This window comes from Phaenicophaeus curvirostris, chromosome 11 (genome assembly GCF_032191515.1).
Source record: "Phaenicophaeus curvirostris isolate KB17595 chromosome 11, BPBGC_Pcur_1.0, whole genome shotgun sequence".
Classification (NCBI taxonomy): domain Eukaryota; kingdom Metazoa; phylum Chordata; class Aves; order Cuculiformes; family Cuculidae; genus Phaenicophaeus; species Phaenicophaeus curvirostris.
Genome location: NC_091402.1, coordinates 6,154,085 through 6,167,700, shown reverse-complemented (window position 1 = coordinate 6,167,700; position 13,616 = coordinate 6,154,085). Strand labels below are relative to the sequence as shown.

The following is a 13,616-nucleotide window of genomic DNA, read 5'->3' as shown; positions in this document are numbered from 1 at the left end:
CAGCCCCGGGAGAGCTTCAGCTGGGTTCGCCTGCACACTGTGCTCTGTGAAAAATGAGAAATACCCCAGGACAGCAGGACCCGGGTGTCTTACAGCACACTCCTGTGCACTCCTGAAGTACAAAGTCTACATTAATAGTCCAAGAAAATCTTTGATAAGTTATATCAATGTGTTAATTTTTATAGATTAACATTAAATGACTGACAAGGCATTGCATTTTCAAATACGAAATGCATGTCACTCGCTAGACACGGTTCGGCAGAATATATTGAAGATGGTTCACGTCAGTAAATCACTGTAATGGGGTGGTTCAATGGTTGTGAAGGAGTGCAGGATTTTATATTGTTTGTGTGTACGCCTGTGGTCGATATTCTTTTATATTGTGAATTGTGTTAAATTAGCAGCTGAATTTTTCTGCAGAAATTAAGTCCCTTTTTTGCTAGCAATGGGCCCAATCCTGCAGTGAGAGCTGGTGTTGCATCCCTCTCACATACCTATATTTAAAAGGGGATTCTGCTTTTTCAGACTTCTGTCAGAGGAAAAATAGAGGTGGGGGGAGAGGTCCACATCCACATTATCACTCTGAGAGAGAATATTCTTTTATTTGTTCGGTTTTGATACCTCTACAGCCGTGCTGCCCTGACCACCTGTGTCTTGGCATGGCACATCCTCCACCCCAGGTCTCACGGCTGGTGCCATCCCTTTCCGAAAGGGCAGCAGACTGTGTGCTGGGGCGGGGAGGGAGCTCCAGGGCAGCGAGGTGGAGTCTGAGTCATTCATGGCATTTCTCCTCCAGGCCTGACGGGATAGGAACCGTGACCGTAGATGAGAAAGAACGTTTCGAAGAGATCAAGGAGAGGCTTCGTTTGCTTCTGGAGAATCAGATCACGCATTTTAGGTAAAGGCAGAGAACCCAGACTGAATGCGAGAGGACTGATTTCCTCCCAGATCCCTCCTATAAGCAGCAGAGCCAAAAGGCAGGTTTTGGATGCATGAGGGAATTTTGTATAAGTGGCACAAACCTACCCAAGGCAGGGAAGTTTGCACTGTAGCATGTTTGTACCTGGAGAGTCATTTTAAGTGTAAACACCTTCAAAGGCTGTTTCAAACCATCTCGCTCCCATAGGCACGGTAATGCTGTTGATTTTTTCTAAAATGTAACAACAAATAAAAATCCCTTGTCCTTTTATTTCTCCATTCCCCTCTACTCAGTTATTATCCATTTCTTTTCTCTTCTGCCTTGTATTCAGACAGACAGGGCTTTCTGCAGGGGTGGCACTGTATGGAAAGGACGACGCTGCCCCCCAGAAGGGCTGAATTGCCCCTGCTCAGCAGCCTGGAACTGGGGAGGTTCTGGGCAGGCAAATGGGTGATGTGCACATGCAAAGCCCTGCGTGAGCCCCTTGGAGCTGCCACTCGGGGGCACAGGAGCTGGTTCAGCCAGTATCGTACAGTCAGGGGCATCGCTGTGTCTCTGGCTGGAAGTACAAGTCCGTTCCAGAGGGGCTTTTTTTCCCCCCTCATTTTTACAAGGAGATCTCGTAGGAAATCTAAAAACTCTCCAGGTGATGCTGGGATTTAATAAGCTGCTTATTCTGTTTTGCTGCTCTAGTGTCTGCACCATTAAAACCGTGTAGAAAGATGCCTCATTCCAGGCAGAGGGACTAGATTGTTGCTTGGGCATATTTAGGATCCTTATAGCCCTGGAAAGGTTTTTTCACATGCACCTCATCTGATGTTAACATGATGTGGTTTTCCTAGGTACTGCTTTCCATTTGGGCGTCCGGAAGGTGCACTAAAAGCTACTCTGTCACTACTGGAAAGGGTAAGCATACGAATAACAGAGAGTAGTTAAAATTACCTGTATTTGTATATCTTTCCATCCATAGGAGCTTGAGGAACTATGAGTTTTGCATAGGTCATGTACTTAAGCACAGTTAATATTGAAATGTGCGGTGTTGGGTGGGGTTGTTTTCTCTCCCGCTTCAGCTCGGAGGCAGGTGTGTAGCCTGGCCACTAAAGCAGCACAGCCTACATCTGTGTTGATAGTGGAGGATCTCACTGGCAAACTTCTACGCCACAGAGGCTTGTAAGCAATGCCTGGCTGCTGTCCGGTGAAATTCTCATCGCAAGGCAGCCTCGTTACCCTGGGCATTTGAAATTTACTCACCATCATCCTCCCTGTCCCTATTTCAACCTTCCTGCTGCTCCAACATCCTTTTTACCTTCGCTAACCCACGGTACAGCCAAGCCCAAACCTGAGCCCAAACGCAGCAGCAGAGCCTGGGAAGGACATAACATTGCCTGGCTCTGGGCAAGTCATAATAAATCTTAATGTCATGCCCTGAAAAATCAGAAGCACAGATTTCAGGGCAAGTCATAGATACAGGGTGTAGATGCAGAAGGGGAATAACACAGCAAGGGTAGGTCCCACGTCTCAAGCTGGCCAAGGTGACCTTGTAGTGGATCCTTCATATTGTATGCATACCCTGAGAGCCACACAGCGCTAGTGTAGGAAAGGATGTTTGTGCTGGGCTTGGAGAAATCAGTTCTGTGTGCCCGATGCCACAACAAATCAGATTTTCTTGTGTCAAGGTTCTGATGAAAGACATAGTTACTCCGGTCCCTCAAGAGGAGGTAAAAACAGTCATCCGTAAATGCTTGGAGCAAGCAGCTCTAGTCAATTATACTCGACTATCAGAGTATGCCAAAATTGAAGGTAAGGCTCTTTCTTTGTGAAATTACAGTTTTGTTATATTTCTAGGTGGCAACTGTGGCTGGGAGCTATTTAAAAGAAGCTCGTTTGCTATTTATTCGCTTGTCAACAAAACTGATGTGATTCTGAATCATTTATGTGGTGTTGGCTTTGGAAGCAGTTAAGAATGGAAGCTATGCAAAATGTTTCTTTTTCTGGAAAAGAGGGAGGAAACAGTTAAAAGGAACTGTAGCTTTTTTTTTTCCTTTTGATCGTTAGTGCATTTGGCCAGTGGTGTAGTATTCAGACTCATGTCGTGGTTTTAAAAAAACAAATTGAGAAATACTTGGGATGTCATCTTTGCAGCTGAAGGTATAGTGCAGCTAATTGCTTGTGACATTGGAGTTCAGGAAACAAATGAAAAATAAGAAGCTGAAAAACTGTTTAATCTATGCTTAATCATTTGTAGCCGATTTAAAATGTCTTTTTTCTGGGAGTGTTTCATTGTCTTTGCAGTTTGCATAGCAGCCCTTGATCAGTGATCCTATACTTGCATCAGATTTCTTTGTTGTCACTCTAAATCTGGCATAGCTGATATTATTGACCTTTTAAGTTATGGGAGAATCATAACCAGTAACCAGAGACACATGTAGCAATCAAAAAGACATTTTAAAGCTTGCCAAAGGATATGTGTTAGCTGAAGCTCTACAATCCAGTGTTCTTTACATGTAACAGTTTATGTTGGTACCTTGTTGGCTGCTGTTCCCAAATGGAAACTCTTACCCAACTTTATCCGAGTTCCCAATTGCTTAAACCTGTATGTTCCAGATGAATGGTATGTTCTGCTCTACACTTTGGGTTTTTGTCCTGTGTGATGTGAAGCTTTCCCACAGCTGAGATTATTGTTGTATGCCTCTAGGACAATATTGAGAGGAGGAAAAAAAAACATACAAAAAAAACCAACTCGCATTGATTTGTTTTTAGTCCTGTTTACATGAAAAATTGGGGTTTTATGTGACAAATTGTCCAGGTTCTGTACATGACATGTCCTCTCTCTTTCATTTTTTTTCTGTCTAACGATGCAAATTGTGTACCAGTGGTAATGAATTCATTGTTATGCATCCAGTGAGAAACACTTAAGAATTGGGCACTAAAAGGATGTTTATCAACTCTTGACTTGGTAATGAGTGACAAAAATAGAGAAGGAACGAAGGTTTCATAAGAACTGTATTATCAGGCAATTTATCAAAGTACGCAACTTCACAGGATATTTTAATTGGTGTATTCTGTAAAATGCAATGTTTAAATATATTTGATGAGTATGGAGAAGGACTGAGAATCAAAAGCAGCTTTTCTGTTGATGGATGCTTCTACCCAGGGCTGGCTCCCTTAGGTTCTCTGTGTAAATATCACTAACTCGTTGGTAAGATTTGCTCTCTTCTTTCAGATAAAACTATGCAAAAACAAACTTTATGATCTGTAAGTAAAAATGCATTCATTTCCAAAGTAGAACAGTTAGTGTGTACTTTTCCTTTTGTGCCTCAATTCTTCTTGGTTGTGTGAATTATCTGCCCTCTTTTTCGCACTGTGACTTTTAGGTCTGGGGATACTTTGAAGCAACAAACCTTTTTTTTTTTTTCCAGCTACCTTTCAGAGAAATAGTTCATTCCACACTACCTGCTCTCTTCTGCTTTTCTCCCCCTTTATCCGTGATTGGCCACAGCCACTTTTTGATAGTGTCTCTATAAAAGTGGTTGTAACACCAATTTCCAAGCATGCTGGGATTGTTAATTTAAACAACCCAACATCCGCCAGCTGCATGCATCAGGTTTTCTCTCATGAGCATAGTCTACTACATGTTCAAATACTTCCTTAGAAGAGCAAATAACGAATTGACTTCGGTGAGATGCATTCCTGCGCGCTGTACATGGCTTTGAAATCTTGCTTTTGAAAGCTGACATTTGAATAGCCACGCGTTTAGGAGAGTTTTGTCAGAGGTGCAAAACCAAATCAGTGGCAGCGATGCTTGAGGCTATGCTTATGAAGAAATACCCGTGAAAGCCTTAGATACTGAAGGCTGAAATCCTTAGTATCTTGGAGCCTCAAACCTATGAAATTCTATTTCCCTCTATTCATGACGTTTTGATCATTATATTCTTGCAAACAGTTCAGAGCAAACCTCTGGAGTCATGGTCACAGCCTCTCTTGTGACTCATGGGCATGCTGAATGGTTAATCCAGTAGATCTCCAATTTTAACCCTCTTCCCCCCCTTTTTTTTCTTCCCTTTATTCTGTGTGTATTCCAAAATATTCTATGGCTACTCTCCTTTAAAACTAATATAAAGTTTTCCTCTGACCTATAGCCTATAACCTCTTTACCTTTGACCTAAGCCTCTTGCATGCCCAAATCCTCTTTTATAGGGAAAAAGAGAGAAATGTATGAGCATCCTGTCTTCTGCTTGGCCTCTCAAGTGATGGATTTAACCATTCGTGAGTACCTACCACCCTCCTCTCCATCCTGTCCTCACTCTTTCTGTTTTCATTACCTCAAGAAAGTCCAGATCCAAACCAACTCACTCTCCTTGCTTCAAGTCTTTTAGCATTGGCTTGTCTGTTGCTTCTGTCTGTGAAACCCAGTGTGAGAAGTCCAGTCACTTTTTATCAGCCTAAACCAGGTTAGAGAATTAACCCATCTGTTTGTGATAAATTCAGACCGTCTGTAAGTTTTTTCAGTTCTTCTTTATGTCCGTGACCTGAATGCATTTTTACTTTGCTTCTGTGTAACCCCAATTTGTAAAGTGCTTGTCACTGGTACACAATCAAAAGGTAGCGGCTACATCGGGGAGCAGTGAGCTAGAGGTCAGATAAAGGACACTTGGAAAAAGCCATCGCTTTGCCTGTGTATAAGATCTTTACCCAGTCCTGTGTATAAGATCGTATAAGGCTGTCCTTTCTCTGTACATCAGATCTTACATGTCTCCTGTCTGTTAGCTCTCAAGCAGAAGGATGCGCTTTACTTGCTCTCCTCCTCAATTTTTTTACTGACTCCGAGCTCTGGAGGGGACATCCCAGCCCTGCTGTCACTTGGAGAACCCCTCTTGTGTCCTCAGAGCTCTCCTTCTCTGGTTTTCTATTTGTGCAACATATTCTTTCACCTCGGTGAAAGGAGCTTCTTTTGGTAACCCCAAGCTTGGGGGGGCGGGGGGCAAGACGGGGCGACTTTTCTTCTTTTCAAATGTCATATATCACGCATAACTGGGGGGCTGTGCAATCCACTTGCTCATTAATCCTGCATATCTGTTCTTGTTTCTCTCTTTTCTCTCCTTGTTGCTTTCTCTCTTTCATATAGAGAATCAAAAGGATGCAGGTGAACAATTGTATATGCATTATAAATTGCTAGGACTGTTGAGTTATATTTATTTTGTTTTCTTTTTTCATAGCTCCTTAAGACATGTACTCCTTCAGGCTGAACATGGAGATGCATTAATACTTAAGGAGTTAATTTGTGCTGTCTATGTAATCTCCTTTTCTTCCTTCCTTAGAATAGAATGTGGATTAGAAATACCCTATAGAAATGTAGCATCTTCTTAGGAAACAGTTTTAGAGGAGAATGTAGCTTTTGTAAAAAGAAAGTTTCCTGTTTTCCAAAAGAACCATAGCTCATTTTCGATGAAAAAAATGTTGGTGATTTGTCCATTAATATGCAAGCACATTTAGAACTAAAGTAACCTTCATTTTTGGTTTTCATATATTCTGATTTATGCCCTTGATGGGAGGACTGGGTTTTAAATTTTTTATTTATCTTCTCTTTTTTGTTAATGTGTAACAAATGATCTGGACAGAAGTTGTGTTTGTCTCTTGTTTATAACCTGTGGTGACATGTAACAAGGCAAAGGCTCAGCTCAAGCACCCGTCTCTTCAGAGGGGACGGTGGAGCTCTGCTGCCCCTGTTGTTTCTGTTGTACCTCAGAGTCTTAGTTTGAAAGTCGTTGAAACCTGAACTGTTCATTTCTTTTTGTGAGTAGATTGTTCTGTTTTGTGGAAACAAACAAAAAAGGAAAGATTGGGTTGATTTAGCTCTGTTTGCAATGGGAAATTGTTTTTGAAAAGCAGCACAAGAGGCTGGGCCAAGTTCTGCCCTGGCTTCCCTAAGCCTCCACTGCTCAGATTTGGCCCAGGATCTCCAGCAATCGCACAACACTAAAATTAATTTTGAATCGCCATAAATATTTAGATAGCAGAGAACAATTTTCCCCTACAGCTATAAGAGGTGCAAATAAACAAATAGCATGTAGAACAATCCTAGCTATCTCCATTAACTAGAGCGGATTGAGGTGAGCGTGGGCTCTTGGGCATTGAGCACAAGTAGCTGTGCTGAGCGTCGAGCTTGCTGACAACAGCTCCTCACGTGCTTGCAGTGTAGACATTCAGAAGGACATTTCTATGGCCCAGCTCGTTTAAAAATAAAACTGCTTCTTAGTGCTTGGAGCGAGTGAAAGGACGCAGGGAGTCATGACTCTGCCGCTTCATGCCCACAGATCTCCTGTTGTCTTAAATGAAAGATTTTCAGGCAAGGTCAGCAGGACTGTACTTGAAACCAGTTTCTTAGCTGAAGTGGAGTCAAAAGTGACTGGGTTTTGGCCTGACTTGTTATTTATTTTGCCGAAAGCAAGAATAAAAATAAGATAGTGAAAACAACTTATTCTTAAATACACAAATGTCACCCTTTGATGTCCCTTCTCCTAGAAAGTGTAGTCTCTTGCCTCACTTTAAAAATATTGATTTCCAATAGAAAGAATATTAAACAGAACATTATGCTAAAACAATTAAAGGTGTATGACTTGTTTTAATTGTTAATCAGACAAAACTACTAACACTCAGATAATTCAGTACAACCTTTTAATAAACATTCATCTCCTTATTTATATAAGTTAATGGAATCATCAAATACCACGTTGGAAGTGACCTCCAGGATCATCCGGTCCAACCTTCTTGGCAAGGGACAGTCTAGACAAGACCAGCAGCACCCTGTCCGTTGGAATCTTATAAGCCTCCAATGTTGGAGAATCCACCACTTCCCTGGGGATATTACTCCAATGGCTGATTGTTCTCATTGGGAAAATTTTCCTCTTGTGTCTAATCAGAATCATCAGAATCCTCCCAGGTGTAACTTGTACCCATTACTCCTTGGCTTTTCCATGTAACTCCTTGTAAAAACATCTTCTTTGTAGCCACTCTGTAAATACTAGAACACAGTGGTAAGGTCTCCCCTAAGCCACCTTCTTTTCTCAAGGCTGAACCAACCTAGTTCTCTTAGCCTTTCCTCATATGGCAGGCACCCCAGTCCTTCAATCATCATTCTCTGGATCCTTCCCAGCCTGTCCACATCTTTTTGGTACAGTGGGGACCAAAACTGGACACAATATTCCAGGTTTGGCCTGACAAGCTCTGAGTAGAGGGGGATAATGACTCCTTTATCTCTGCTGGTGATGCCCTTGTTGATGTAACCCAGCAACCTGCTTACCGGCTTTCTTTGCTTCAGCAGCATACTGTTTGCTCATGTTGAGCTTGTTGGCCACCAGCACCCCTAGATCTCTTTCCACAGAGCTGCTCCTCATATAGGGAGTTCCCAGCTTGTGCTGCACTCCTGGATTATGTTTTCCCAGGTTCAAGATGTTACAATTGTTCTTGTTGAACTTCATCAGGTTCCTGCCAGCCCACTCTTTCAGCCTATCCGAGTCTTCCTGCAGGGTGGCTCTCCCTTCCAAAGTGACCGCTTCCCGACTCAGTTTAGTATCACCAGCAAACTTCAGCAGGGTATGCTTAATCCCATTACCCAGGTCATACATGAAGATATTAAACAGCGTTGAGCCCAACAGTGGGACCCCACTTGTGACAGGTTGCCCGCTTGAAAAGGAGCCATTTACCCCTGCCCTCTGGGTGCATCCTGTCTGCCAGTTCCCAACCCGCTGCATATAATACTTGTCTAGCCCATAACATTTCCATTTCTCTAAGAGAAGGCTGTGGGAAACTGTATTAAAAGACTTGGAAAAATCCAGGTGGAGAATGTCCACTGCTTGCCCCACATCAACTGAGCAGGTTACTTTGTCACAGAAGGCGATCAGGTTTGTCAAGCAGGATTTGCCCTTGGTGAGTGCTTTTCCCAATCTTGTATTTCATATGACTTGTGGTAGCTCCCAGGAGGATTCGGTCCATAACTTTTCCAGGAACTGAAGTAAGACTGGAGGACCTGTAATTTCCTGAATCCTCCTTTAAGCCTTTCTTGTAGATGGGGGTAACATTAGCATTCTTCCAGTCTTCTGGGATGTCCCACAATCTCCGTGACCTCTCAAAGATTATGGAGAGCAGCCTCACAGCAACATCAGTCAGGTTTCAATGCTCTCAGGTGGGTATTGTCAGGGCCCATTGATTTGTAGGGGTCAACTGCTGTAATAGTTCAGGTGCCAGCTCTTTCCTCGCTGGCAGTGGGTCCGCGTTTGCATCAACCTGGGATTTTGTTTCCAAGGCCTGGGGCCCAACAGTGCTGGTAAAGATGGATGTGAAAAAAGTGATAAGAACCTTTGCCTTTTCAGCATTGCAGGTGACTAATTCACCTCTTCTGTTTAACAGGGCAGTATTTTATTTCTGTTTCTAGTTGTTGTTTCTGTACCTGAAGAACAATGGGAATCCATTGTTCCTTTAGAAAAGAATAACTTCTCCATCCCTTAAGCACAGGATTTCTGAAGTGTGCTGCAGTGTGTTGGAGTGCTGTGGCACTGGGGTATCCCATGAACACAAATGACACTTTGCACTGCTGCAGCTGGGTGCAGGTACCTCTAGAGCTGGTGCCGACGTGGTAATGGTCAATTCAGCAATTGTTTGTGTTTAGTATAAGACTCCTGTTTAGTTTTAAACCGAGTAGTTCTCATATTGGGATCTGATTTTGGTCTCTACATAGAGAGGCTTCTTGTGGTACTGCTGCATTGATGCTCAGAGAAGAGACGTGGAGATGGAGGCAGCTCTCGCCCTGCTGCTCGATGCTGGGGCAGTACAGCAATGGGGCACGAACTGCAAGTAGAAAGTAACTGGAGAGCAGATGGACCCACTGAATTCCCTTTTTTTATTGCTCTGTCACCAAGGGAAATCGGCTACTCTTAGGCTATCCAAAAATGCCAGGTTTTTGTTTGACCTGCCATCTCCCTAGCCCATGTCCAGGGAAGCCAGTCTCTGGAGATTCATCACCTCACCACATCACTGGCATGCACCATCCTCCCTCCATCTCTCCCTCACAGCTAGGCTGCCAGAGAAGCCTGATTTCCCTCAAAACAGATCTTACAGGGGTGTTGGGGTGGGTGCCAAGCTGAAACCCAGTAGCTGCAGGGGTCAGTGGTGCCCACAGAACAGCGAGGAGCAGTTATGGTGCTTGTGCAGAGGCAGACATCTCTCAGGTGCCTGCATCACGCTAGGGACCCAGGTGCACCCATGGGAGATGGACTGTGTGTGGCAGGTTGGCTGCATCAGCCTCAGCTGTCCCTGATCCTGCAGCACCTTGCCCATAGCACTTACCCCTGCAGGAGTGGAGAGCATCCTCGACTGAGGAAGCAGATGCAAAGGAGCTCAGGTTTTGACTAGATCAGCGCAGCAGGTTGTTCAGAAGCAGTGGTATTTTTTGAGGCATTCATCCTGGCCTTTGTCACAGTCCACATACTCACTTTACATCACTTGCTTTCTCTATTTCTGGATCTCCACTGGGGAAGCTCTGTGAACAGAGCTGTAACTCTTGGCTAGTGTTCAAAGTACTGAGGGCTGAGCTGCCTGTTGGTGAACCAGGTCCAAGACAAGGAGAGGTCTTGTGTGGTGTGTCAGCCCAGCCACTACTAAGCGATCGCTCCCAGCATTTGTGAAAAACCACAAAGCTTGAAAAGAAAAGAAAATTGCATTCCCCAAATAAATATGGATGCAGAATGTATGAAAACATCGGTCTTTGTATAAGAGAGTGGAGACTGAAATCATTAATATATCACACACTTTAATTCAGGCAGAACTACGTCCTGCACTTGCGTGCTGCTGAACTGCTGCTTTATTTGTTTCTTTCCTTGAAATGGCATTCGGTTGGGTTTAACAGAGGATAATTCTATGGCTTTTGCGATTCCCTCTTGCCCTTTCAAAGGCAGTGCATAAAAGCAGTATCAAAGTTATTACAAGAGCTTCAGGAATCACAAAGATCTGCATTGTGCCATTATCTTTCTACAAGTCTCTTACCAACTGCAGAGCAACTTGCTGCCTGAGGCATGAGATGTAATTCAGATATGCAAAAATTCCTCACTAGGCTGGATAATCGTCAGAAAGTCAAGAGATCAGTTCTGTTTTCAGTATGTTGAGTTTTGAGTGCTGAATTGGTGTCTCTTTCTGAGCAGGAAAAAAAATGTTTCTATGAATTTTTCTTACTTTTAAGATAACACATCTTATTTTGAAAGAAAAAATGGTATCACTGAAATCCCATTCAGATACATGCAAAATCATTTCACAAATATAATAAAAGGCTGCTTTGCCTCCTCCTCAGGCTAAGTCCATTATTCTTTATAGTTATCTCAAGGACAGCAGCTCTTTTTATAATCTTCACGATTGGCTCGCAAATGAACACACACATAACACTTTTATACCAAAACCTTTGGCAGGGGTTGTAGATTTTAATTATTACAAGACAATCATTGAGTCAGTGGCTATGCTTTTAAAAAATATAAAAGTCAACAATACTTTTCTCCTATTGCCAGAGTAATTGTTGCATTTGTTGGTGTGTTAGTAGCCTGTCTAGGAGAAATCATGATGCTGAATAAGAAATATATAGTTTGAAAATCTTTATGCATACCCAAAGCAACAAGGATTTTTTTAATAAACTGGCTAATACTCATTGCAGACTGAAGCTGCAAGCATATCCACAGAATTTACCAAGTATTTGAATTTCTGCAAGTATTTTATTTGCAGATATCATGCAGAAGCACAAAAACCTTTAGCAGAAGTTTGTCCAGGAAAGCACTTTGACAGGCTGTAAGGAAGAAGCTGCTCCTGTCTCAGATTTCAGTGACAGAGGTGTTTAAATCTTACCCATTTGACACGTGTGAGCAATGACTACAAGAGCATTCTTGATGCTAAACTGGCTGTGGCAAGAGATTAGAGAGGAAAAGAACAGGGAAGAAAGAAAAGCCAAAGTGAAGCAAAACCTGCCACACAGGCTGCAGCTGATTGCTAGCAAGTGCTGTAAAACCCATCCAACTTTACACATCTCCCTCATTCCAAGCAGGAGCCGAGACACCTCGTGAAAGGGACCTCACCTGCCATCTCCAAGCCCTGGCCCCAGAGAAGCGTGTTAGCGCCAGAGCTTTGTGGAGCATTGCAGTCACAGACCCATCTGTATTTAAATTTGCAGATTAAATTAATCACTTCCCTTAGCCAGACCTTAATCTTTTAAATTTTCTTGCAATAAAGAGGCAGCAAAGAAAAGCGTGGGTCAGGGCTCAGGAGGTGTTCGTTGCCCCAAAGAAGAGAGAGCTCTTTCTCTTCTTTGGCTCCAGGTGGTTTTGCAATCATCACGCAAGAGCCCTGGATTGGGTCTGAAAAATATAAATGAACAAAAGAGCTGAATATTTGTACAGATTGGGCCAGATCAGAATTACATCAAGAGTTTGTTGCTTAACCTGCTGCAATCCCGTGGGGAAGCTTGTTTTCAAGCGCCGGTGGTGACGGGAAGATGCCAGGAGCAGGGTAAGGCGCTGGGGGGGATCTCTCACAGGGTTCCCAGAGAAGTGAGAACCAGCCCGGGGCACTGTGCTGACACGGCACAGCGGGAGCTTCCTCCAAGCTGTTTCATACGTGCTGCACTAGCAATTCCTGAAGTCTCCATGCTGCTGCATCTCATGCCTCTTCCTCTTCTTCCGTCTCTGCCAATGACTTTTCCCTAGGACTGAAAATGCTTGTACAAGTCAGACTCGTTCAACACTATGGGCTCGGGATGTCCATGAAGCCTGGAATCTGGTTTTTGATGCACAGCCATCAAGGTTGCAGGGCTGGACTTAAGGGTGCTTGAGGGTCACAGCGCTGAGAGGCGTGATGGGATGCAGTTCTGGATGCAGTTTTCCGCTGGCTTTGACACTCTAGGGATGAGCTTTTTCTCTCTGACTCCATCAACTTCAAAGCCCAATTGCCTGGATGGCGAGGGGTTCCGATTCCGTGGTTGCCAGAGGTGGGAGGGAGGAGATGTGTGGTCCTCTCTCCTGAGAGTTCCTTCCCATCTGGGGACCTTGGCACAAACAGCTCTCCATAGTGATGGGCAGTAACATGTTCATCCTGCATCTACATGTTGAGCTCAGGAGCCATCAGTGAGTAGCCAGCCTTATGTTTTAAATTACAATGAAAGTCATTAGTCTGATGCCATAAAAGCAGTTGGTTTTGTCAGTTGAAGCTGAGAGGTTTGCTTCTGGAGACAAAACCACCCTTTAAAAAGGTTGAGTCCAGGGGTGATTCAATAGGTTTCTTTTCCCGTTATCAGAAAATAACAACAACAACAAAAAGCCAGAAATCAGTAGCTTGAATCTAAGAGTCTGAATTAAATTAAGCTGTGAAATTGCACAGCTTAAAACACTGATACATGTGTGTGTGCGCACGTGCACTGTATGTGTGTTTATGTATGTGTGTATATCTAACTACATGTATGGAAAGGGAAACCAACCTAACTCATAGTTTTTAACTAACTAATTGCTCAAATAGTCTTTATTATACTTTGATAAGTATTATAATTCTCTGAGAATTAAAAGCAATCAGAAATCTACTTTGCACAAGCCAAACGATTTTTTTTCCCTCCCTGGAAAATGCAAGCAAAATGGCAAGGACTTTTGGCAATAGAATGTCCAGATAAATATGCCAG

The 13,616-nt window shown here is 43.3% G+C and overlaps 1 protein-coding gene across 22 annotated transcripts in view; it reads left to right on the top strand.

Moving 5' to 3' along the window:
- CADPS (calcium dependent secretion activator) overlaps positions 1 to 13,616 on the top strand; it is a 217,976-nt gene that overhangs the window by 143,555 nt on the left and 60,805 nt on the right. For 9 of the 22 annotated variants that reach the window (XM_069865973.1, XM_069865976.1, XM_069865974.1 and 6 more), the window contains 5 exons: positions 797 to 898; positions 1,762 to 1,825; positions 2,596 to 2,719; positions 5,117 to 5,185; positions 6,045 to 6,062. In XM_069865973.1, the coding sequence (XP_069722074.1) occupies positions 797 to 898; positions 1,762 to 1,825; positions 2,596 to 2,719; positions 5,117 to 5,185; positions 6,045 to 6,062 (377 nt within the window). The remainder of the gene's footprint in view (positions 1 to 796; positions 899 to 1,761; positions 1,826 to 2,595; positions 2,720 to 5,116; positions 5,186 to 6,044; positions 6,063 to 13,616) is intronic. The other 13 variants (XM_069865970.1, XM_069865984.1, XM_069865982.1 and 10 more) reach the window with 3 other exon arrangements.